Genomic DNA, 27,075 nt, shown 5'->3' on the forward strand with positions numbered 1-27,075 from the left:
CTAGTTCTGGAAGAAATTTCGCTAGGTGGTTTGCAGAGCCCAACAAAGACCTGACTTCTGACACATCACATGGTGCGTCGAGCTGGACTATGGCCCTGACCTTTTCCTGGTGAGTTTACGACGTGTCCTAAGAATGTTACTTCTATTTGTCGAAAGGAGCACTTGTCGATGTTGAGGGTAACACCTGCATCTTCCAGCTTCCTCAGCACCAGCAGTAGGTTGGTGTCGTGTTCCTCAGTTGTATTCCCTGAGACAATGATGTCATCTTGTAGACAACTCACACCATCTAGTCCTTCGAGCACATGGAGCATTTCTCGTTGGTAGAACTCTGGCGCTGTGGAGATTCCGAAGGGAAGCCTTAGGAACTGGAACCTGCCAACTGGTGTGATGAAGGTTGTGTATTCGCGAGAGTCCTTGGACAGTGTGTGGTGTCTGATTCAGACCAGACGCATGACACGGGACCAGGCAAGCGCAGTATGCAAAAAACCCTCCTTTATTCGTCACAGTGAAGCCACTTATATAGAGAATCACACTGAATGACGATGACGATATGTAAACTGAAAGAAACGAAACTGAAACAAGAAATAAGGATACAACACAGTGGCACCTGCCAATAACCTGCTCGTGCGTCTAGGCGGCTGAACACTGTTGCACCTGCTAATTTTGCAAGACACTCGTCCACCGTAGGCATGAGCACACGTTCGCATATTATTTGTTGGTTGAGTTGACCATAGTCCACACAGATGCGCAGCTCATTGTTCTTTTTTCGTGCGACAACCATTGGAAAACACCACTCGGTTGCTCGCTCGATCTTCTGGATGACTCCCAAGTCTTCCATCCTTTCTAGTTCTTTCTTCACAAGTGGAAGCAGTGGAAGAGGCACGCGCCTAGGATAACTGACTGCGTATGGCTCAGCATCCTTTTTGACTTTGATGCGGTATTCAGTCTTCATGACTCCAAGCCCAGACGTTAGCTTTGGGTATGATGCAAAGTAGTTGGGCACATCAGTTGATTGTGCGAGGGTTTCGTCTAGCTCAAGAGGGCGCTGTAGAATCTCAAGTGATTCTATAGCTGGTCGACTGAGCAGCGGTTCTTTTAATCCTTTGATGATGAAGACCGCTTCTTGTACTTCAGTGTTGCGCCAGGTGACTGTTGCATCGATGTAGCCAACAGTGGCTATCGTTGTCTGGCCTGGGCCTATCAACAGCTGATGCGTTGACTTGATGGGTCCCATGACGGTTCTGTCGTACTGGTCGTGTGCGATTGCAGTCACATCTGCGCCGGTGTCGACCTTGAAGGTAAAAGGCAAGTTGTTCACGGTAGCAAGTAATCCTCCACAGCATGTTCACTCCCACTTTGATTTCGCCTGATTTCGCCTAGATCTTTTGGTCGTTGTCGGATACTCGAGGTCTCGTCCTTCGGCTTAGACATGCAGACGCGGGCGTAGTGGCCTTTTTTCCCACACTGGTTGCACGTCTTGTCTATCGCGGGACACTGTCTTCGTGCGGTCACGCACACCACCACACCACTTGCAGCGTTTGTCTCCCGTATTGTGTGTACGTTGAGGGCGCGACTTGAAAGGCACCTTCGCTTCGTTCCGGCGAGTTTTAACGTTTGTCTGGCAGCGAACTTCGCCTATGTCGAGAGCTGGCTGTTCAATGGAGCGAATTTCCTTGTGTTGAAGTTTCACGCTCTCTGAATTGCGGGAAGCTGTGATTGCTTTTTCGAGAGTGAGTTCTGCGTCAAGCTGCAGGCTCTCGCTGAGTTTTACGTCTCGCAAGCCGACCACGAGCCTGTCCCGAATAAGTTAGTCTTTGAGAGTTCCGTAATCGCATCTTTCGGCCATCTTGAACAGTTCAGTCGCAAATGCGTCGACGTTTTCATGCTACTCTTGTTTCCGAGAGTTAAATCGCGCTCTCTCATAGATGACATTCCTTCGAGGCAGGAAATGTTTTCAAAAGCACTCACCACGGCGGAGTATGATGCCATCTGTTCGCCTGTCAGTTTCAAAGCAGCGAGCACGTCCTCCGCTTCTTCGCCCATGGCGTAGAGTAATGTGTTGATTTGCGTCATCTCGTCCTGTCCTGTCAGACCGGAGATGAGTAGGTAGCGTTCCCACCTCCGGTGCCATCGTGTTCAATCTTCAGGCTTGCGGAAATCGAGCTTTGTCGGCAGTTCCACGGCGAGCGGGTTGAACGTCATTCTCGCAGTGCCGCTCGCACGCTCTTAGTTCGCGCCGCGAGTGTTTGGCATGACGCTGCGGCCGCTTACGTTGGGCTCGCTGTCTTTCTGGGTGTCACGCTGCGTTGGTTATCCCGATGCTGCCACCGTGTGGTGGACGTAGCCGGTATAACAAGCAAAACTGTTTATACATCAGGTAATGGCGCCCGTTTTCGCTCTGCTTGGCACGGTCGCCCATGCCGGGGTCTCCCGGCGGTACGCCTGGTTAGCTTACCGTTTGGGGCGCTGTCGTCAGTGGCGCCCACAACAATGCAAATGGCACTCCCTCGACGCAGACCATCGGAAAGCTCTTCGGCTTTTCTACGTCCATCTTCTCTACAATCCCTGCCACCAATGCGGAGACGCGCCCTCCTCCCGTCTCCCTCAGAGCGCTCCAAACGCTCCTCAACCATGTCGAGCATTTCCGCCGAGTACCTGAGTGCGCGCCTCTGCTCTGCTACCTGCGCAGCAATAGCCGCTCACGAGTGGGAAGGGCTGTCCTACTCCTGAACGAGCTCCTTGGTCCTCTTCCCAACTCAGCGCACCTCTCCAGGCCTCCCCATCTTTACCAACCACCACAAGTCGCCACACACTTCCCGGGTGTAACAACAAAACGTTTCACCCCGCTCTGTGCTCTCCAGCAAGAGGTAGTCGCAGTGCAGCATGAACTCTATGCCAACTTCTAGTTCATCTACACCGACGGATCCGTTTCCAACCAAGGAAACTGCAACGGCAGCTTGTGTTGGCCCTGCGTTCGGCTTGAAAAAGCAGCGCAGGCTTCCCACGTCCACCTCCTCAACCGTTGCAGAGCTCGTCCTTATGTTTGAAATGCCCCGCCCCATTAATGCTGCAATCATGACCGACTCCCGTTCGGCGTTGCAGTGTCTGCTCAACCACAAGAGAGGCCACAACCTCTCGCTCGTCATCATCGCCAAGCTCGACGAATTGGAGCTACGCGGAGCTCAAGTCGTCTTCCAATGGATGCCCTCACAGGTTGGCGTCCATAGAAATGAGACCGCCGACCAGCTGGCCAAGCAGGCGCACTACCTCCCCGTGCCCCTCTCAACATTAGCTTCGCACTATGATGGAGCGAGGCTCATCATCGCTCGCTACATTCGCCGCTACCACCCTGACAAGCGTGTGGCAGCCAACCAGCGCATCGGCCTACTCGACGCGCGAGCCTTCGACCATGGCGACTTTGTCTACCTACTACGACTGCGTGTCGGCTGTATGTGGACTACCGAAAGAATGTTCTACCTCCGTCGTGCTGCCAATGCTGTGTTTGTTCGGTGTGGTGCCTCGCAAGAAATCCTCGAGCACTTGCTCTGTGTCTGCCCCTCCCTGCAACAGCAGCGAGCCGCCCTTCAACTGGGATAACGGCATCTGGGGCTTCCCTCGTCGACCCTTAATGAAGTGTTGCACCCCAACTGGTGCGTCAGCGAAACAAACTGCCGCCCTCAGGCTCCTAGTGTTTCTGGAAGACTCCCACCTTCGCCCCCGCCTTAAACATCGCGGGCGTGTCCTTCCGGCGTCCCCGCGCCATCTCCTCCCCCCTATCTGCCCCTTGCCCATCCTACCCCTCACCCCTCTACTTATCACTTATCTCCTCTTACCCTTCCCCTGCAAAGCCCCGTTGCGGTGGTCCCTAAATTCTACTAGAGACAGTTATAGAGTTGTGCACCCCAACCCCAATTCTTCACATCCCCTATCAAGAAGAACCTGAAGCTCGGAGGATTCGGTACTGCTCCGTCACAGGCAGCTCGTTAAGGCAAGGTTGTTCACGCAAGGCGAGTTTAGTTTTGTAATAATTAACATCATACCTAGATAAAACTCGCACAGTGCACAGGCTTCAGCCCATTTCGGATATAAAGTAAGAGGATCTCGAAAGAGGGGAATGGCGAAGCCTACCAAGTATGTTTCTCCATGGCCTATCCAATTCCTCTTCTTTACCATTTGTCTCTCATCGGCGTTTATCCGGCGAGTGTGAGTTAAGAGGTACACCATCACTACTTTCTCGTGACGTTCCTTGACGCGCGTTCAAGTGTGGGATTGCAGATGGTAGGAGAACACATCTCGCAGAATCTCGAACAGAGGTCCAAATCCTCCTAATGCACAAGCGTCATACTTTTAAACAAAGGTGGCGCTGCGATCGGCAGCAACATGGGGTGTAGACAAAAACGCAGCGTGCCTACACTGCGCAATGCGACGCTGCATTCGAAACCAGTTCACGCGTGCGAATATCCTGAAGCGTAGGCTTCGCTTGTGCGTAGAAATGGTTTGGTTTATGCCTGGAGAGTAGTTCAAGCGCTTTTGCAGCCGATTAGTGCTGGAATTACCTAAGAGCTGCATTGGCTTCCTTCTCTGTTTCCTCAACAGCGCGCAGCTATGGTGGGCGGGACTGATTTAAATGAAAACGAGAAAGCGCGATGAATAAGAAAAATAATAGTCAGCACTGTTCAACTCCCAGGCCTATTGCTAGCGCATGAAAAGAGGTAAACAATCTGAATGACGAAGTGTTTTCATATGAAGACTATTTTGATGGGCTTTCTTCTTATACAAGCGCCTAACTCACTCTAAGAACATTATTACCGACAACTATAGGGAACTAGAAATAATATTTCAAGCTCACTATACTTGCAACTGATGTCACAAAATTTCATCGCATAAGATTAGTTCTTTGTAATATTCGCCTATAATGCGCTGCCAATTTGTTCTATCCTGCTCAATAAAAAAGACGTTTCAAGTCTGTTTCGTCGTACAGACGCGTCAAGGTCATTCACAGGTTAATATTGTGAAAGGCGCTCATACGCACACACACACACAAAAAAAAGAGATGCGGTTCAAAATATATATATGAAGGTTTTTAAGAATGCTCTCATTTTGTCCTATTTGCTCTACAGGAGTACATGAGTGCAAATGCAACGTTCTCCACGGTCGCTTGCAGCGAAATTTCCGCGATCTGTAGACCTTTTTTAATATACTTAGAACATTTTTATTCAGATGCGCGTCATGTTATTCTGCTTATCTTGCACCCTTACAGCCGAATCCACATTGGGGCATTATACTCTATATGGCATATATGCCATACTTAAATACCCTGCTCCATCAGAGCCGTGTTGTACGCGGATATTTAGTCCGATCATCAGGTTTCTAATAACCTTCAAAAGAAAATTTAATAATCTGGCAAATAACGCTGCGTGATTTTGTCCGGATTCTAACGATGTTTACTCGCTTTCTAGAACCGGTGATGAAGTGTCACTCGTTGAATTTCGCGAAAGTGAAAACAGAGAAAAGCTATCAGAATTCCGGGCCGTTTAGGCATTATCGCGCCGGAGAGACCGCTCAAGGCATATAAAACTGCAGTTGCCTTCGCAGCACAGTTTGTGTCTTTTTCTATAAAAACGCATACACTGGCAGTACTGCAGATGAATATGGGATGTCACAGCGCGGCTTTCCTGCCTTCGATTCAGATCATATATGCACACGAAATATCGCGTCAAAACTTCTTATGACTTGATATAGTATGGACAACAAAACATGCACGAGTTACAGGCGTTTGTTGTCGCGCTCTTCATCATGCGGCCGGAAAGCAACCACGAAAATTAAGGGTTGCGAATGAACTGATCAAGTTTCAATGCAGAAGTGCCGCGAAGGCAATCAGTCGCAGAAGGGTCTGCTTGTCGCGCTTAACGTTGCCGCCCTTCGCTCTCATCTTTATCCGACCGCAAGAAACATGTGGAAACAAGTGCCATTTTCATTTTGTGCGCAACCAACCGCACCACAACTTGCTGGAATATTGCGAATTATGCACGAAAATACAGCAAGTGCCGCGCATCCAATCCAGACGATGCGGGCTTTTGCCTAGACCTCGGAAGTCACTGCTGTCACCAGCGCCGCCGCATCACCACTGACGTCACGGGCTGACGTTTGTGCATAAGAAACACTGCCAGATCTCGCGCTCGGGATTTCGTTCCAAGAGCCGAGAAAGGTTTTCGCCTGAACAATGCGTGCTGTCACGTGCTCGGACAGCGCTCATGCGCGGTTTCGTTGAGAGGTATTAAAAAAAATGAATTGTGAAGCTTACCGAAGCGAACCGTTCGAAGAGAACACTTGGAATCAAAATATCGAGAGAAACAATTCGCGTCCTGTGCTTTCGCAGCCCCTCCAAAAGGCGCTAGCTATCCCCGGGGATTGCAATTTTGAGTATTTCATGCCGATAGTGGTGCAACCGGACAGAGGTACACAAAGCAATTTGGCGTTTTATTGCTTAAGCAATCTGCGCCAGGTTTCGTGCCGTCGCGTATCCCCGGCGGACGCTATGCTTGACCTTGAGCCGCACCGTAAAGGAAGGGAGGAGGAAGGGAGTAGTGCTCACGCACGTTCACACACAGTTTTCAAGCGTCCGCTCTCCGTGCTGACGCACCGCTCACTCTCATCCTCACGCACTTCGCACTCCTGGCTTTCCCCGGATCGCCCTCTCTCCCCGCATGCGATGCGAGCAAGCTCCGATGTTGCATGCGCGCGTCGAAATCCAGGCACGTGCGACAAAGCGGTGGTTAGACGCACCACTCAGGGTCCAAGGTGCGGATGGCCGCCACCCAGGGTAAAGAATTGCGCCTTAATAAAAAGATGCATCGCTAACAGGAGTGAAAGTGGAAACAGAGAAATGGGAGTTCACGTTGGGGTAAATCAGTTGCTATGCAGTTTTACAAGGAGAAGCATCGGCGATGAGCCGAAGCCAGAAAACGGCAACGGGCTCAAGAGACTGCTGAAGAACGTGAACAGCGGCTAGCTATGGAAGAACACTAGTCATACATTGTGTATCGTGTCTTTAATCGTGGCTAAACACGTCAAGTTACACCCGCAGCTTCACCTTAAGCTTAAGCGCAACCATTGCAGTATTGCTCGCGCAACTTACCAGATTTAACCAGAGCTAAACTACTGCCAATTTTTTTTCTTTCTTGAGCTGCGCATTTTCACTAATTATTCCTTTTTAGCATTACTGTGTGAATGCTTATTTTAAGCGAAAAATGAACAATAAGCAGGAATGTTTTCAGTATTTTGCGCTGCTATTCCGCTGACATATGCAATAAGCCGCCATTCGCTATTACTTATGCTCAAATGAAAATGAAAAATGCTATCTACAGTTCAGGTGAAAACATTAGTCCATTCAAAGTAATGGGGTAAAAATAATTATGAATTTTTTGTAGCACTACAATTCTTTAGTTCAGCTACCATCTTTCCTGCGCTCACTAAACGGCCGAATACATTGGTCATGTTTCATGCGTTTGCAGCCTGCATAAGCGATTAAAATCAAACACCAGCGTGCAATTTTTAATTCCATTAAAAAAAAGTAAGCAACCGGCCCCGCCGGATAGCCACGTCTTCAACTTTGACATGCGGGTATAGCGGAACTGGGCAAAGAAATCTGGATGCACAAGATGGCGAATTAAAAATTGGCAGCAGGTAATGATTGAACCCAGTTTTAGGATCGATAGCAATAGGTTTTGCATGGTTTTGAGTGGTCTAATGTTGCTTTTTGGATTATAATCATCATTGAGATTTTTTTAAGGATGTGGTGTTATGGCGTACATTTAAGCCCTATATTTATTTACAATAAATATTTATTCCTAATTATTTAGTTAAAATCTGCATTTAGTCCAGTGAATTTATACGGGACATAAGCTCTCCAACGATACAGGACGATGTTGTAGCGTAGTTTATAATTAAATACAATGAACAAATTAACTGCGAGTAATTGTGAAGCGTATATCATTAACGGTCTATTCTCGATGTAAACTATCAAATTTGTGCTGCAATTATACTCGACGTGAGCACACGACGCACTTGTGTTGCTGAAGCTTGGCTCAGATATTCATTACTGACGCAAATGAAGGTGACACTCAGAACAGAGCTGAAATTCGTGAAAAGCTGAAGTAAACTACTTTTTCGCGAAATCGTTAAGGAAGGTTAGTTGGCTTAGGTTAAAATCAATGGTAAAATAGACTCGAAAATAAATACAGCGCTGAGTGCGCGTTTGTTGATTTTCCGTCTTCGCCTGCTTTGCGCCGTAGTTATGATACTAATTTATTTCTTCAGGAATTTTTTAGTTTCAGTTTTTAGGTCCCCCTTTTTGATTTATTTTAAAACTCCACGCTCTAAATGCACACAGATGGCTTATTTAGAAGAGCAACGCAACCGCCCCTCTCAGCAAAACTGTGCGTTGAAAAACCGCGAAAAATCCACGCATATTGTCATAAAAAGTACCAGAAACATGCCTTGAACTAAACAAGCCACCCTAGCTGTATCCAAGTGCGCTAGATATCCTTTCTTGCCTATGGCAATATGGCCGCCGCTATTACAACCTCATTGGCGTGCACCTTCACAGTCTTCGCTCGTCGCAGGCCACCTCACAAAGATGCGACTGAGCACCGCTGCACTTGCACCTCCCGGCACACTGACTGCATAGGCTTTAAACTCCCCTTCCCCCTCCCTATCGCTTATTTTCCCATCCCTTTATGAACACCTACTCCCTCTAGTACTCCCCTCCTGAATCCGCCCAGTCTCGGGGGTGTTGATTCGACCCTCACTTGTTTCGTTTACTTATGGCTGCATGCAACAAGCCCTGCGTGACCTTTGAAGAAGGGGTTGAGCCGGCTGGGAAACATCGGGTTTCTTGGATTAACCAGGTGGCAGCAAAGGGACCGATCGAGCACGAGAAAAAAAAAATAAAAAAAGGAAGCAGCGTCGTATGCAGGCGATGGGAGAGCGAGAGGTTGGCGGGGCATGACAATACGAAAAATTCCAAGAAGGGGCGGATGAGGGGGACTGAAGCCCTCGAAGACTCCCTCCACCCCCATCAGGGCTGCACCCCTAATGGCGTGGTATTATCGCTGTGCAGCATCTTGACACGCTGAGGACCGTGTATACAATGTTTGTCGACTTTTTTTTTTTTTTTTTCAAATTCTGAGCGGCATAGTATTGCAGTGGGCTCATGATGCGATCCTCATACGATCTAGGTCGACGTTACGCGCTGTCACCCCGTCGAGAGCGTAGTCGCGGCGAGGGAAGAAAGGTCATGCACTGCTACTACTATGAGTGGGAGATGCTTTATTGTCATCGTCTCCATTCCAGACGGCCGGGCTGGAGAGGAGCGAAGAGTTTGCGCACCGCTACCTTCAGACCGGTCGGGCCTTGATGAAGCGCAGAGTATATCCACGGCTCTGTTGCAGTGAAACACATTTCCACCTCCCCAGGGGCGTGCTTCGACGGTCGGTAAGCCGTACAGAAGAATGGTGTTCTAAGCTGGAAGATCCAGGGTTGGTGCGCTGCGGCACATCAAGCGTAAGCATCGCTTTACGGCACCAATTTTCGCCTCCGAGATGGTGTCGCTTTATTGCTTTGCGGCGATATTGTGATTCAGCATTCCAGCAAAGCACCGAAAACCTTCCAATTAAAAGGGTTGGTGCAGGAGGCCGCTTCCAATTTTATAGTTAAATTTACATGATAAATTATGACCGTGCATAAATTCTTGGAATTATCCAGGATTTCGAATTCCCTGAGTTCTATTCATCACAATTTTACTGAATTCTTTTACCTCTACCAGCGCCTCAGTATATTGAATATCCTTACCAAGAGTGTGAATCATTACTTCTGTTCTTTAGATATCAATCTGCTCTGCCTATGTAGATCATTGATCAATGATCAGTGACCTACATAAGCAGATTGATACGGGCATCCTCAGGAGGGTGAACCCTCATGATCAATTACCTACATAGGCAAAGAAGATTGATATGGGCATCCTCACGAGGGTGAACCCTCTTGAGGGCGTCCTCACCCTCAGCTCGTGAGGATTTGGTTAAGTGAGGTGAGGGTGAGGAAGAATGGGGTCTGAAAAATTCGGGAGGACGAGGGTGAAGGAGGGCAGAGGCGGTGAGGTGAGGGTGGAGGGAAAGATACAAAGTTTGAGGGGCGAGGGCAAACCTTCCACGAAAGGCGTAGTTTCTGTAGTAAGAAAACGCACGCGGCAACTCGAAAGGCACGAGTGACCACAAACTTTCTCCTCCACTGTGTATATGGAACGAGGCGCAGGCGCTGCAGCTAAAAGAAGCATTAACGAAAGCCACACAATTGCCTCGGCGCTCGTGATGAAGGAAAGTCTAAATACGACACCTGAGAGCTGCAGGGAGTCACCGAGAGCGATGCATATGCCGCTGTTTCCGCTCTCACGAAACACGACGGGACTGGCGAAAAATCATAATGGGGCTGTAAGACTCCGCATTAAAAATGCTGTTCAAAGCTTGACATATTTTATCTTCTTTTCACAGACAGAAAAACGTGAAATAACAGAAGAATGAAAACAGAGGAATGAACATCATACACATTTTCTCTGAGGTGCAAACCGAAAAACCTGGCAACTGACAAAAAAACAGAAAACAGCATAACGAAAACATTTCTGTCAATTTCACAAAAATTTTACACGTGCATAAAAACCTGTGAAATAGAAAAAAATAAATATAAATAGAAAAAGTGGCAAAACAAATTTCTGGAGAACAGCGTCAGAGTTTTTTTTTTTTTTTAATACATACTTCTTACAGTGCAATTACAGACTCTGAGATGGCCTGTCAGGGCTTCATTCGAGGCACGATCTCTAAAGAGGCAATAAAGATCGTAAGAACTCCCTCAAACGGGAAAATAAAACAGACTGGTTTGTACAGCAGGCCACTCCGGCCAACATGGAAATACTCTACGGACAAAGCAGCTCGAGGGTATGCTATCCGGGACACCCATCTCGGCCCGCTTCAGAGACGTGCTGAACCAAAGGACGCGGGGTCAAACCCTGGCCGCGGCGGTCCTTTTCGATGGAGCTAAAAAACAAGGCGTCGGTGTGGTGTGCGATGCCAGTACACGTTAAAGAACCCCAAGTCCACGGTCGAAATTTTTTGGACCCCCCCTCCCTCCCATAATCCAAACCAACACAGCAAAACAAACAAACGTGATACGGTTCTACAATGAAATTCTAAGACTGTATAGAAGTACACGCAAAAGTTTACCCACCTCCAAAAGTAAATAAAGAACGGGCAGCTGCCTGGGGAATGCAATTCAAACCAGCACTTACCCAAACCTGTACATACTAAGCCGAATATATCCTACTCATCATACCCCCAGGTGCCCCTTCTGTGATGAGAAAGCTATGCTGTGCCACACGTACATCCAGCTGCCAACAAAATAGCATATGAAAAAAAAAATCAGACTGGAGAAGGCGCTGTCCACCTCGGGCCTGAATGACCAGCTAAAGCTGGTGGACATAGGCTAGCGCAGTAACAGCTATACCGGGGCTCCTGCAATCAGCTCCCAGCCTTATGTGTTTTGCTCATCAAACGTTAGACCGACCGACTGCGTGGTATTAAGTCAAGCTACTCACAAAGTTCGACCAGTGTACAACAACTATATGGCTGAAATTTCGGACACCACGCACATCATGTGTCCCAACATATCCAACCTCATTCACGACATATACGGTCACGTTACCGCCTATACATGCGCACGCATGAGCGCGTGATCGCGCATTTGGGCTCCATCAAAGGACACTATGACTCCAATATCGTCCCATACGCGAAAGTCGGAAGTGAATTAATGAACCGTGCACATGCCGAAAGTGGCACATGCGCGGTGATCGTGGTTTCTCAAATGGGTCCCTGTGTATAGACTGCTATCACGCAATGTTTAGCTTTGAGCTACTCCGGACGGAGACGCGTTGTCGGCATGGGCCAGCACGAGGGAAATGGAGAAGCGAGCACAGCCAGATGTGCCAATATCCTTGCATTGCATGTTTAAGTGGTATTCTCTTTGCGTATTTTGGACAAAATCACGAAAGCAATGACTTCAAACCTAAGTCCTACGCACCTTTCAGCCCCAACGTATTACATTAATAAGAAGCTCTGGGAAGACAGACAGGCCCTGAGCGAATGGTGCCACGCCGAAACAACCACCAAACCCCAAACGGCTCACTCTCGCAGTGGGCCGTTCGCCCGTTCTCAATATATCTCGATTCCCGTCTAGGAAAGTTTATTAATGGGTTCTACAGTGCCGGATTCAAAACTACATCGAGGACCATATGTTTTATTCCCATACACGCTGCACTCTCTTCGGGAGCGGTCTATCAGCACAAGAAGTTTTCCTTCTGCGCCAGGAAGAAGTCGTCACCAACTTTCTCAAAGGCAGTGAACACCTCGTTTTGGCGCTCAGTTCGAAGGGCGCTTTTGATAACGTTTCACACGAATTCATCCTCCACGAGCTAAACACTGTCGGCTGCAGAGAGCGGACATCACCACCACGATTGAAATTCGGATACCGGGGCCGACACCATCGAATTGTCCAATAAGGACATGCCGCAAGGTTCAATCTTATCTCCTCTCGTTTTTAAAGATCGCAACGATTGGTTTGACTCGTCGGCTGCACGCGGCTTACCCTGTATGCAGATGATATCCCCACAAGATCACTGCAGACTGCACAGAAAGAGGCTCTACAGGAAATGGATACGATCGTCAAGGCATTCGCCGCCAATAGTAGCCTAAGACGCTCCCCCCCCCCCCAAGAAAAATGCGAAGTGATCCGGGTCCACGGCTCGAACTGCCATGTGCCCGGTCTCATAACCTTCTTGAGGGTCAAACTACCAGAAAGGTTTCTGTCATTATACACCTTCAGACCGTGGATCCAGAGTGCCCTGCGCTCCAGTTACCATCCTAAGATCCCAAAAAACAACGAGCCTTCAAATCGCGTACGTAACCCGCTGCAGCGGCGCTGCATCACCAGTCACAGGAAAACATGCTTAGGGAAGACATCCTCCGCCTTGTACAAACGCCAGTCAGTCACGTAGCGCACTTCCATACCATAAGCTTAGCAAGAAAGAACGGGACCAAGTTGATAATATTGTTATGTGAAGATAATGTATTTATAGTATATTTACAAGGCGGCTGCAACTGGCATAGCAGCGAGCAGCACCACGGAAAACAGTCCCACTTCGTAGTCATCTGCCTTTCCCTTCCGCGAGGCAAGGGAACACTTCGTCTTCGTCTTCTCGTAACATGACCCCGTCCCGACGCTAAAGCGCCAATGAATGCATGAGTTGGTATGCAGTAGCGGAGCGAGAGGAGGATGACGCGGGCTCAAAAGGGGCAAATTCGTACGTCACATCGGTGACTTGGTTCACCACACAATAAGGGCCACTGTAGAGGGACAAAAGTTTATCCGAGAGGCCGACGCGGCGTTCAGGAGGCCATAGAAGAACCAAGGATCCAGGGTCATAAGATACGTGGCGATGTCGCCTATCGTAGCGGACCTCTGGGAAGTCTGAAAGGTGAGGGGCCGATTACGGGCTACTTGGTGCGCTTCAGTGGCTTGAGCAATGGCGTCACGTGCGTATGTGGTTATAGGGCGGCCAGCAGGCGGGACCAGCGTGTCCAAAGGTAAAGCGGGGTTCCTGCCAAAAAGCAGAAAGAAGGGTGAATAACCAATCGTGTCGTGCTTGGAATAATTGTAGGCAAATGTCACATATAGCAGCGCGATGGTCCCAGTCGTGGTGCAGGCGAGACATGCATAGATAACATGTCCATGAGTGTCCGGTTGAAGCGTTCAATGTTGGTTTGGGGATGGTACGTGGTCGCGAGCTTATGCTTCGTAGAACATCAACGGAAGATGCCTTCAATAACTCAGGACAAAAAGTTGCGACTGTGGTCGGTGATTAATTGGCGAGGAGCGCCGTAATGCAGAATGACGTTGTGTAAAATAAAATCGGCGACATCCGTAGCGCAGTTCTGATGGCGTAGCGCAGTTTGTGTGATGGCATAGCGTGTCGAATAATCGATTGCCACTGCGATCTATTTATGACCTGACCGTGACGTCGGGAACGGGCTAAGGTTGAGCCCAACACGATAAAACGGTTCCAGGGGCACGTCAATAGGTTGGAGAAGGCCAGCTCGATCGTGGCCTCGATGATTTTTTTCTACGCTGACACGTGTCGCAGGCTGCGATGTAGCGCCGGGTGCTGCGGTATAGTCCAGGCCCAAAAAAAACGACGCCGTACCCGGTCGTAAGTGCGAGACACACCGATGTGGCCAGCTGCGGGCAGGTCGTGGAGTTCTTCAATAACAAAGGAACGGAGTTGCTTGGAAATCAACAGAATTGGAGAACCGTCATTAATAAAGTCACGGCGTTAGAGGACACTATCCTATCCAATAAAAAGCTGCAGAGAAGACTCCGATCTTCCAGATGTCAGGCCTTCAATTATTGGTCTTAAAGATGGGTCATTGCGCTGTTCATCACCTATGTTGGCGAGATTGGAGAGGGCGAAGATGCAGGCGATGGTCTCTGTGTCACCGAGATCAGGGGGCTCTATAGGACACCGCGACAGTTGGCGTCTTGATTTGTACACCACGTTGTAGGAGTATTCTTGAAGGCGCATTACCCAGCGAGCAAGGCGGCCAAAGGGATCTCTCAAGGATGACAACCAACAAAGCGCGTGATGGTCACCTGCAGCACATTCTGACAGCCCTTGGTCCCCCCTTCCTTCTCACCTCCAACGAAACGAACTCCTCACAAAGCTCGGGGTTCACAACTGATTTGATATCAAGGAAGCGGTCCTCGTATCCCAAATGGCTCCAAAAGACCACGACCGACCATACTCCGGCGTGTAGGCACACCGAGAGACTTGCGAAAGCTCTCGACAATATCCTCCACATCTTCGAGCGTCAGTCATTGCATTACGGTGTCCCTGTCTCGAGCTACATGCACCGGATAACTCGCAGGCCGGCGTAAGACCTGAGTGGCGCAACTCTGCCAACACCGGTGTATTGCTCCCGTCAAAAGTATACATCCCAAAGGATTTGCTTCCGAGTTCTGCTGCCTGATTTTGAATTTTCAGGGGCCACAATCTCTCCAAAGAGGAAAGACTTCTCGTCCTCATCCTCTCAAGCTTTGGCTAGGGAACCCCGCTAAACAGCTTAGAAGCTGTATACTTTGATGGGGGCTGTGCGTCAATCTCGCTGTTTTTGCTGTGGCTGTACTGGATCACAAGCACCAACCGATAGTGACTGCATCCCTCATAGCCGAAGACTGCCACGGCAGAAACTTTCGCCGCTGCACTCGCCATCCGGCAGTGATCAGGCGGGCGAGACAATCACCGATTCGAAGCAAGTCTGTCAGGACTTCACGACAGGCAGAATACCGAAGGTGGCGGTGGAGCCCCTACTTTTCACTGCAGTATCCACCATCTTACTTACCCAACTCCGACTGATAACGTAGACCCTATAGGCCACGCATGATTGGAGGGAAATGAGTCTAGTTCGCTCTTTCACAAACCGAGCAGGCCCATGTCCATATCTCACTCCTCTACCGTCCACTTAAGGCGTACGACTAGAAATCATACGCCTTAATTGAAGGATGTACGCTCCCCCATACAGGGCCGGAGTAACAGTGATGAGGGCCCGGTTCAAATAAAAATTAGGATTGATTGATTTATAGGAAGGGAAAGGCGCGGTAACTGTCTCACTTGTTCACTGCGGACACCTCAACCGCGACGTAAGGGAAGGGAGGAAGGTGGGAGTGAAAGTGGAAAGAGAAAAAATTAGGAGGGCCCCTATAACCCCCTTCACCCTACCCAGCCACCTTGAGACTTGGGGCAATTTAGAATGTTTTGCAAAGAACGTCATAATTATTCGAAGAATGTGCAGACTGTTTATGGACATCGCCTGAGCATCTACATTCTAGCAAAGCACACTTCTAGACTGAGCTGTTGAAGGAAATGACGGGACACACAACGTCCTCCCTCAAAAATTAGAACGCACATTTCTGAAAAAAGAAATTCTTGAGTAATCATTTTGTTGACTATATACATAATTCCGTAGCGCAGGACGATTGGCTGCGTGTGAAAGCACACGAAGTAGATGGGTCTTGTTTATAAGCTTTTCCTTAATCCTTGCCATAAATGCGCTTCCAATATTCTTTAATAGTTTTTAGAATTCATCTAGCAAAATGAAGTGGAGGTCGCCTAAGGCAGTGTTTCCGCAGAAACTGCTATATTATGTTCTATATGCTGACTTGAAGTACACCAAACAATGTTCATTACTCCAAACGCCGTCATAATGCGGGGAGATAAATGTTTTCCAAATAGTAATGCCTGTACAAAATGACATCGTCATTAAAGTGATAAAAAATTACAGATTCAAAACGGTGAAATAATCAGTAGTATAAATTTACATTTATACAGATTTCCCACGTTTATGACGACTGTTTATTTACATATTGCACATAATTTCCACTTATAAACGTGCATCACCATCTTTTCTGGTTTTAATTCACAGAATAAATTTACATTTTACGACGTTTCGTATCGTATGCAGCTCATTCCACCGAGAAGTCGCAGCCAGACGGCGGCAAGAAATAAATAGGGTGGGCACTGAGAAATAGAGTGGACACTTAAGCTATGCATTTGAGTGCATTGCGGGAAAGCGTAAATGGCTCCTATTTTCAGATTTCCCATGTGAATCCTCGCTCGCGTACATGCACTTTCCTTTAACCTAGGGTGAACAGTTTAACCATGTTATCGCGTCGAAGTTTAAGCGCTTTCCTAAGTTTTAAAGCAGCATTGCATTTTTACTCAATGACGAAATTATAAGTTTAAATAATTCCCCGGAGTTCAACTTTTGTGTGCGTATTCTCATAATATGTCTGCTTTTTCATTCCGCATTTATGCAAGTGAAGAATGGTATTTACGTTTTTATAATCGTTTTCGGACCTTCTGTCGGTAGAGTTTTTTTAGAAAAGCTTCAACGTTGACCCGCCTGAGAATCTCCTATCTCCACTTGCAACCATGGCAACTTAGGCGGCTGTCAGCGATGAGCAGTCACAATCTCTAACTAATAATAGATTACTTTTGTGACAGCGTTCACTGGTTCCTAATAATAAATTACTTTTGCCACAGCGTTCACTGGTTCAGCTCAGATTATTAAAACACACAACTGACCTCAACAGCAGCAATGACAAAGGTCAGTTTGTTTACCAGCTGGTACGAGCTGATTCTCAACTGAACGCCGGCTAGAAGCCGTTGATTCCACTCGCCCACCAACTTGAACCTGCCGATTTCCAGCTGGTAGGCATCAAGAACCTGTTAATGCCAGTGAGTACTAGCTGTGACCACCTTAAAAGCAGATGAAACCAGTTAAAACGAGCAAAAACCATTTAGATTTTGCTACCTACGGGGCGCGTGCAAATTTTTGTACTTTGACTGGCGAAATCTGAGGCTGGCTTTGGGATTAAGCGTACGATGCCACGAAGAGCTTTCTGAAATATTTGAAATTGCAGTACGTTTGCTCTAATTCTAATCATGGGAAGTCAGGAACACGATAATTTGGCTATTTTTTGGACCAAATTTTCAAATACACCATTTTTTTCCAGCTCTTGGGGGACCCCTGAGGGTACTGGGCCTGGTTCATTTTAACCTTTTGAGCCCTTAATAACGCGGCCCTACCCCCATATACAAACGCCTCATTACAGAAAAGGCAGGGTAACAATTAGTGCATACATTTCCGTGTTCAAACACAGCTTCATCCGTCCCACTCAATATCCCCCACCTGTTCCTGGTGCGCCAATCATCTTACGCAATTCCAAACTTCGTGTGGTTGTAAGGAAAAGCCCCCACACCTCACAGTATCACACATCATAGGAGCATTGGGAAGCAGCGCTGTCCAGCCTTATAGCGATCAGCGAAAGCTTATAGGTCGGTCCCTCTACATGGCCACCCAAGTGTCATGTCTGTGGTGGCAATCATCGCATTGGCAACATCCTATGCCAACACCGATATAAGCGAACACGAGGACCTCCGGCCCAATCAACGCAAGGCCACAACCCCAGGCGCCAACACCGTACCCACCAGCCACTACTAAGTTCCGGCCACCTCCGGACTAACTCCAGTTCGGAATCCGGGGATCGAAACGCCAAATGACAGAAAGGACTAACATATATGCAGACAAATCCAGACAGACACCGCCCAGGGCACCTCCGCGCAGGCCCATGAATCTGGACAAGATGAGGTCCAAGTCCTGAGGGCGGAGTTAATTCGATTAACCGCTTTACTTTATAACATCCCCACACCTCCCACACCCACGACTCCTAGCCGCTCCCTTAGTATCACCCTCACCCCACCTGATATCCCAATGGAGATGAATCAAGGGCGGATGCAAGACGCCCCAAAAGAACATAGCTTCTCACCCCACCATCATTACGCCTTCGAAAGACGCAAACCACCTTTTGTTGAGTTTGTGGAGCGGAAATTCACTGCCTAGTAGAGCAGTTCATCAGAAAGCTTCAAACCCTTACCTCTTAATTTAACAGTCAATACCAAACTCCAAAAGTTTACTTAATATAGCGGTGCCCATGGAAGCCTTTATGGAGGCCATGTTTCAGAAACTGGTAGTCAAGCAGACCACTGCACTTCACGCAGCTCATCCTCCCCCCTCCCCTCCCAATGGATAGGAGAAGTTGCAGCCCTGCCAGCAGGCGACCTCGCTGCTCTCGCTGCACAACCCCCAACGCTTTAGCATGGCGGGCGGGTCTGACTTGATTCCCTCAACGTTCTAACATGAAACTGCTGCGGCTTCCCTAGGCAAGCAATACGCCCACCCAATATAATCTAGCTTCGCAAGAATACTGCGCGCTGCCACACTTACACCAGTCTCTCACCATCACCACATCAGGCCGCTACAGATATCTCATATGCGCCATTACGTAAATCATATGCGCCACATACTCTCTCTTGCATCCATGTTCATCGTCAACATATACCATTCACACTGACCGACTGCCTCGCTAGAATCTCTCGTAAATAGTATGATAAATTTGCGGGAAACAAACTATAGTGGACGACGAAGCAGAAGCAGTCATTGGGTAGTAGGCGTAGACGACGAAGTTGATTGCCCGTAATCGCGCTCGGACCGCTTTCGGACTTTTTTTTTTTCGAAGAGTTTGCCACAAGGCATAAGTTGAGAGAGGGGGAATGGGATGCAGGAGATAGAAAGTTAAAAGAAGGAGTGAAGTCCTGTTGTGCTTATGTATTCGAGAAGGTTGGCAGTATAGCGATTGCCCATTGTCCATTTCTCATAATCACTATCGCAATTCCACCGCAGGCCCACCTTCATGATTGTCCGTTGCCTAATGTGCGTCGTTGATGGACACGTCCACAACAAGTGACGCACATCGCAGACGTCAGGGGGAGTCTCACAGTGAGGGCGCACCTGTCAGTCACTGGTATATCTTTTTCCCGCCATCGATGTCGAACAGATGGGGTCAGAGCCGCCCCTGCCCGGATCCGGCGCACTGTCACCTCCTCCTGCCGAGTAAGACTACGGGAGAGAGGGTGCGAACACGGAGGAATGAGAGCGCGTGTTCGCTGGCGCAGAACTTGCGAATCGGAAACGTGGGACAGGAACGGATCTGGGGGAAGAGGGGAAGGTGGTGGATCGTCTGATGTGTTTATATGCGTCATAGCATCTGCTTGTATGTTATGTGGATCGCGAGCATGGCCGCGAATCCAGTGTATGCGAATAGGACATGGGTACTTTGAACATAGCAAATGTATGGACTGTGTTATTTGGAATGTGCGTCGAACGGCCTTAAGCTGTTTAAGGGCAGTGAGAGAGTCTGTGTAAAGATGAACTGCATTGAATGTAGGAACTGGTGGAAGGGAATGTATGGCATTGTAAATTTCTTGAAGTTCCAGTGCCAGAGGGGTGCACGTATCCGCGGTACATGTCACGTGAGTGTTGAGATGCGGATGAGAGGGACTATACACAGAAGTAACTCCTCGCTCTGCAGTATGTGATGCATCGGTATATAATATGCACCCTTCAGACAGATGTGCGGATGACACCAACGGGGAAGCAGTGGGGCGATTGTCCGTGAGCTGGCAGTACGACCATTGAGGTAGTGTCTTTAAATGATGTAGTTGTAAAGACTGTTTGCGAGCTCTGTTTGCCGTCCGCTGATAAACGAGTTCAGTGAGCGTATTTAGCTGGGCATACTCCTGAAGTACTGGTATGGGTGTTAGGCGGGGAAGACATGTAATTGGACGCATAGCCTCACGACTGATGGCCTCAAGGGAGTCCCATTGTCTGCGGGTGAGACGTTGAAACTGTGCCTGGTAGATTATACGCGGCTGGAGGACAGAGCGAACAACCTGGCGGGTCGTGTGAGCACGCGCGCCGCCAGAGCGCATAGCTATGCGACGAATGAGAGCTAAAGTAGCGTGAGCGGTCTTACGGATGGCTGTCAGCCACGAGGTGCCAGTCCCAGAGGAATGAAGAAGACCAAGAATGCGAACGGTTTGTACCTGAGGAATTGGGGTATTATCTATCATAAAATTTATAGTGGAAGCTTTCCGTAAGCCAGCTTTATTTCCAATTCGAATGAAACAGGATTTTGTATGCGAAAAAGTTAGGCCCAAAGGAGGGAGGCGAAATGTCAATACATCCAGCGCATGCTGGAGGGCCGCCTGATGGACAGACGTATCTGTGTGACAGCACCATAAGGTTATATCATCGGCATACGGAAGCACGCGTATAGAAGGGATGGCCTCTAGGGCTCGAACAAGTGGAATGAAGGCCACATTAAATAATGTAGGGGCGAGAACGGAGCCCTGGGGCACTCCTCTGTTTGAGGGGAAGTGACCAAAGGGCTTTCCATGGACACGCACACTGAATGTTCTATTTGTTAGAAAGGCGTGAATGGTGATGAGGAACCTGTGAGGAAGACTAAGAGTTTGTAGGGAGGCAAGAATGGCTGAGTGAAGGATGTTATCATATGCTTTTGTTATATCTGTAGCGATCACAGTTCTAACAAGATGACTGTGCGGAGAGTGGTGAAGCACGTCAGCAGCCAAAGTAGCAAGACCGTCCTCCGTTCCTATTTGCGGGCGGAAGCCAATTTGGGATTCTGGATAACAATCATGGGATTCCAACCACCACGATAAGCGAATGGCGAGCATATTTTCGTAAAGCTTGCATATTGTTGGCGTCAGGGAAATTGGACGAAGGGCCGAGAGAGATACTGGAGGATGACCTGACTTCGGTATTGGAACAATAATAGAATGCTTCCACTCGTCCGGCATGACACCAGAATGCCACACGTCATTGAATGTATCAAGCAGGGCCTGCAAAGCAGTCCCTTCCAAGTTGCGGAATAAGGAGTTAGGTATGCCGTCGTGCCCGGGAACAGAGTTAAATTTGAGGCGTTCAATGGAGGCCAGCAGCTCTGCCATGGTTAGGTCAGAAGTAATCGCATCGGGGGGTTCGGTAACCGGTAAGCAAGGTGGAGAAGTTGAGGTAGAATCATAGTGGGGAAAAAACTGTCTGGCCGCCTGTTTTGCAAATGTGTCCTCATCTACATTCATAGCAAGGCGAATGCTCTCTGTGTAATCAGAAACTTGAGAAGAGCGCTCCATGGCGTGAAACACTCTCCAAAGTTGTCGATTACTCTGCTTGGAGGACAGGCGCTCACACCATGAAGCCCAACGTTGCCTTCCTAGACGCTTTTCATACCGTCTCGCACGCGCGGTAGCCCGGTGAAGAGCGGGGATAGCCGATGGGTCATCGGGGTTAAGAGCAGCATAATGATCTGCCTGGCGACGCAGAGCGCAAAGATTCAGGAGGTGGATGTCCGGGTTTGGCTCGTCTTCATTTACAGTGGTGGTAATCGTGTGGGACGCAAGAACAGCAGAGAGAGTAGACAATGCTGATGATGGGGTGAAATCAGATAAGCGATTGTCTGCGTACAGAGTCCCATGATGTTATTCGTACGCTACGGCGTATTTTACGTATCCGCGAAGGAGTGAGAGAGATAAAGAAGGACTGTGATCACTACCCCAGGTATCTGGTTCAACAGCCCAACGAGGGCTACCAGGGCCTAACCACCAAGTCAAATCAGGTGAATAAGGCCCACCTCGTGGACGGGTAGATGTATGCGGGTGGTTTAAAAAATGAAAAGAATTATCTGAAAAGCTTCCCTGGATGTGTGCACCCCTGGGAGAATCCGATGGGTAACCCCACGAGGTGTGTGCGCCATTGAAGTCTCCACCGACTAGAATAGAGATACCCGAGTAGGTAGAACGCAGAAAACGAACCCATCCAAGATTAGGAGATGCGGAACCAGGGCGGCCATAAAAGGAAACTAGTATAAGTGGCGTGCGTACAGGCTTAACTAGGAGTGCTACCACCTCTTGGCGTGTGTTACACCAGCGTGAAAGGTCGATCGGTGTGTGGGGAACTGAAGTGTGAATATAAATTGCAGATTTACCTGGGCTGAGGGAAGAGGTGATACAACGGCGATCAGGAATGGAAGGTGAATGGAAAGCGCAGAATCCTGAAAGGCGAGGAAGTGAGTTATGCTCTTGAAGTAAGAAGGCCCACGCCTTTAGGTTTTTGTCGCGAAGACGGATGTTCACTTCAGAGGCCTTATTCGCAAAGCCTCGACAATTCCACTGCACCACCAGAGACAGTGCATTATCCATTGCGAGGCCGAAGAGCTTCTACGATGAGGGAGGTCACCTGCTCCATAAGGACTAATATTTTTTCCACTGTCGGGGTATTCGGGGTTAACGTGTTGTCTGCACGTGATTGTGGTTTGATGCTTATTGGAGGTGATTCATTTGAAATCTTATCACGAGGTATTACAGTTCTTCGAGAGGGGTGAGAGCGACGCTGTTCTCGGAGCTGGGTTAGTTCGTCTAGACGTTGGCAAGCCTCTGCAATGGCATTGTCTAAAACAGCGTCTTCATCTGCGGCATCCACATGTGATTGGTGCACTGGCCGTTTTGGTGTACCATTTGATCCACGAGGGTGGGTCGCTTGTGCGTATGAACCATGCTGAGAAGACGTATGATGAGCAGGTGGGTCAAGTAAAGGAAGTGCAGGGAAGTCGGTTTCATCACATGTAAGAGCAGCGAAGCGATTACTTGTAGGAATATCTGCTTTTCCAGGCGGCTTGCGCGACGCCGCGTCGTTCGCGTCTTCTTTGGACAAGCGGGTGAGCGCATGTCATGGTCCGCCGATTTGCATAGGGCACAAAGCGCTATTGGTTCATTCATGGCGGCCACAGCTGCCGGATTAGGACAGGTATTTTGCATGTGCCCTTCTTTATGGCAGTGATAACAAAATATACGACGAGGTCGGAAGGGCTGTGGTTTGACAATCGCACCATAATAGGTTAGGTACTCAGGCAAAGTCAGCGGGCCTTGTAGGGTGAGTAGGTATGAACCCCGGCGCCCCAGAGGCCGTGCTTGCAACACTGCGTGAGTTGAACAGCGAATGTTTGCTCGCACCTCCTCAGAAGGACTTCTGCTGTCAAAATGGTAAACGACGCAGCGGAGGGTGTCAGGGCCAAAGGCAAAATATATTTGCACTGGGACATGCTCATTTGCATCCAGGGGAATTTGAGTAACTGCACACATTTTCTGGGTGTCCACCAAGGATGGCAAGTTCACCGTAATGGTGTTCGATGGGCGATGAACGACAAATCCACAGTAGTTAGTAGAACCTAGAACTTGGTCACACCGGGGAGGGATAGTCGTTATATCAAAGCGCAATGATGGTGACGCGGAACGAGTTAGCAGCAAGTGGAAGCGAGGCTCGACTCACTGGCGGCATCTGTGGTGGTGTCAGGGGCTGACACGCTGTATTTGGCCATGGAAGGGAAGACTGAATCGGTGCGACGGGCACAGTTCCTTGAGGGAGGGTTACAGGCACAGAGGCGGCGGAGCAATCCATGGGACAAGCCGAAGTCGTTCCATCCGAAGACGAAGCAGACTGGGGGCATGTAGACGTTGATGACTGCGTGGACGTGGATGTTGCGCCAGGTTGTAACACAGCGGAAATCCGCACAGCTGTCGTCGGCGAGCAGAATCCATGCAGGCGCGTAGCCCAGCCTCGCTCGGCAACGCCAAGCTAAGAATAGCCTGCGCCTGAGGGATCCGGTTGGACTTTCTTACTTGAGAAAGGGCGTTTTCTGGACTTTCGGCGCAATACCTGTTACAGTCTGGTGGAGGTGCGGGGTGCGCTTTCCCACGTTTACACGCTTCACGACGGATCTTACTCCGAACCACCAGTGACTCAGTCGCCACCTCCGCAGACAGTCGCCTGAGTTTGGACCCCTTTCCACCCCCCCCCCAAGTATAACGCAGCCGCAATTCTCGAAACACTTCGACATGGCCACTGATCTCATGCTCTCGGCTCCAATCCTTTGCCACCATCCTTTGCCACCCGCCGCGAACACTACCATCTTTTCACGGCGACGTCTTCGAAGACGCTGAGGATTGGCTGGCGACCTTCGAGTGAGTGGCTCGTTACAACGGCTGGAGTGGTGAGCGTAAGTTCAATAATGTTTACTTTGTCCTTGAAGAGTCTGCCCATACGTGATTCGAAAACCACGAGGGCGTCCTTACCACCTTCCCCAATGCCGACCGCCGTGAGAAAGCTGAAGCTGCACTTCAGTTCAGACACCAGCGGCCAAATGAAAATGTGAGCATGTACTGCGAAGACATGACCCGTCTTTTCCAGCGCGCAGACCCTAATATGGCAGAGAAGAAGCTTCGCCACCTCATGCGTGAAGTTAAGCAGGAGCTGTTTGCGGGCCTCGTTCGCAGCCCACTGCGTATCGTTGCTAAATTCCTCGCGGAGGCAACGACCATCCCGGCAGTACAACCGAGGTGTCTGCAGCCTGGCCTCAGTTATTTTTTCGTCGTGCCATGGAGGCAGTGCAGATGCCTTACGGGACCTCATTCGGTCAGTTGTTCGGGAGGAACTCCAACGTTTCCATCTGCCTCAGATTGCGCCCATGACATCACTGACCGAAGTCGTCAGAGATGAAGTACGCCAGGCTGCTCATGAATTCCCGGTCACCAACGTACTGCAGCGCTTCGATAAGACGTCCACGCACACATCTGTTGTTCGTCAGGCTGCAGCTGCCTACGATCCTGTCGCTACCATGCCTCCACGGGTCGACGACAAATGAACGTACGCACCCGTTGCACGTCAAGCAGCTGCCTGTGGTCCTATTGACCCGACACCTGTGGTTAGCCACCTCAGTCCGCATGACGCATCGGCTCAAGCTGTGCCGCCTGTTTCACGCCCTCGGAAGTCGGACGTGTGGCGTACACGGGTCCGCAGGCCAATCTACTACTGCGGGGAGGCCGGTAACCTCTACCGTGCATGCCCGTATCGACGAGTGGGACTTCGCGGCTTCGGACCCGATGCGTCCCGTCTACGGAATGGAGGACGGCCGCGAGATATTGAACAGCATCTCTGGACTCACCGGAACCCTGTCCACTCCGATCGCGGTCAGTCCCGTTCGCCTTCGCCGCTTCATTACCGCCCGCTTAGCCCCGGGCGCCCGACTGGCTTCGCTGGCCGTCGTTCGCCGAGCCCTGACCCAAAAAAATAACACCAGTGACCTCTGGAGGCAAGGCCGCTGACGTCTGGATGTGCCAAGATCCTCCTTCGCTAAACGTTCGAGCCGACGATACCCAGGCGGAGTCAGGCAGCGACAGTATCCGATCCGCTGCGGCCGAATTTTGTGTGACAGTTGACGGCGTGGAGGTGACCGCCCTGCTTGATACCGGCGCGGATTATTCAGTGATGAGCGGTACATTTGTGCGAGAACTTAGAAGGTTCTGCCGCAGTGGATAGGAACTCACATTCGCACTGCTGGAGGCCACCTGATTTTCCCTGTGGGTATATGCACAGCGCGGATTGGAATCCACGGTTTCGTGTACACCGGTGAATTAATCGTCCTATCCGATTGTTTCAGGGATGTAATCTTGGGAATTTACTTTCCACATGCGAAAGGCGTAATTATTAATTTCCAAGGCGCATGAGTCACATTTTCGACTAAACGGGCAGTGGCACTAGTGGCACGCTTCGACACCCAAGATCCCTGTAGCCATCATGGTCCTGGTGCGCGTGGGGAATGACCTATTTAATGAATTTGAGGGCATGACGGAGGGCCATATCCCGCTGCTACTTGAGAAGAGTCGCATTATTGCCCGAGGTCTCGTCCACTTACGGGATGGCTGCACTACCGTTCTTCTCACCAACTTTGCGAACGAATTTCAGCACCTCGTCAAAGGCACGGTGATCTCCTTCCTTCAAGACGTCGCGGAGTGCCCACATTTGTGCGCCGTGGGCACTCCGACGATACTTTAAGACGATACTGGACCGTGTCACGTTCTGCCACCTGTCGAAATAAACACCGAGTTATCGCCGGTTCAGAAGGATCTGCTTTCGGCTGTCTTGGCAGATTTTACAGACTGCTTCGCCACGTCTTCCAAAGTGGGCCGACCTCCGGTCGCCAAGCACTGTATAATTACAGACGAGACCACGCGCCCCGTATGCCAACGCCCATACCGTGTTCCTCCGACGGAACGAGCAGCAATTCAGAGATAGGTCACCGAAATGCTTGACGACGATGTCATTCAGCCGTCTACAAGCCCGTCAGCTTCGCCGGTTGTCCTCTTCAGAAAGAAGGACAACACTCTGCGGTTGTGTATCGATTACAGGAAACTTAATCTCGTCACTAAAAAGGACGTTTACCCGCTTCCCCGCATAGATGACGCACTCGGTCGACTGCGAGATGCCCCGTCGCTAGAACTAAAAAGTGGGTACTGGAAAATAGAGGTGGATGAGAGAGACCAGGAGAGGACGGCTTTCGTAACACCCGATGATTTGTATGAGTTTAAGGTGCTACCGTTCGTCCTATGCTCGGCACCGGCCACGTTCCAAAGCATGATGGACACCGTTCTGTCCGGTTTGAAGT

The 27,075-nt window shown here is 49.5% G+C and overlaps 1 protein-coding gene across 1 annotated transcript; it reads left to right on the top strand.

Moving 5' to 3' along the window:
* The first annotated feature begins 3,075 nt into the window (after positions 1 to 3,075).
* Positions 3,076 to 3,597, top strand: LOC146183179 (uncharacterized). Its single transcript, XM_084608345.1, has one exon. It carries the CDS (start codon positions 3,076 to 3,078, stop codon positions 3,595 to 3,597), a length of 522 nt encoding a protein of 173 aa, XP_084464471.1.
* The last annotated feature ends 23,478 nt before the right edge of the window (positions 3,598 to 27,075 follow it).

This window comes from Amblyomma maculatum, chromosome 7 (assembly GCF_055883805.1).
Source record: "Amblyomma maculatum isolate TAMU_Amacu chromosome 7, ASM5588380v1, whole genome shotgun sequence".
Taxonomy (NCBI): Eukaryota; Metazoa; Arthropoda; class Arachnida; order Ixodida; family Ixodidae; genus Amblyomma; species Amblyomma maculatum.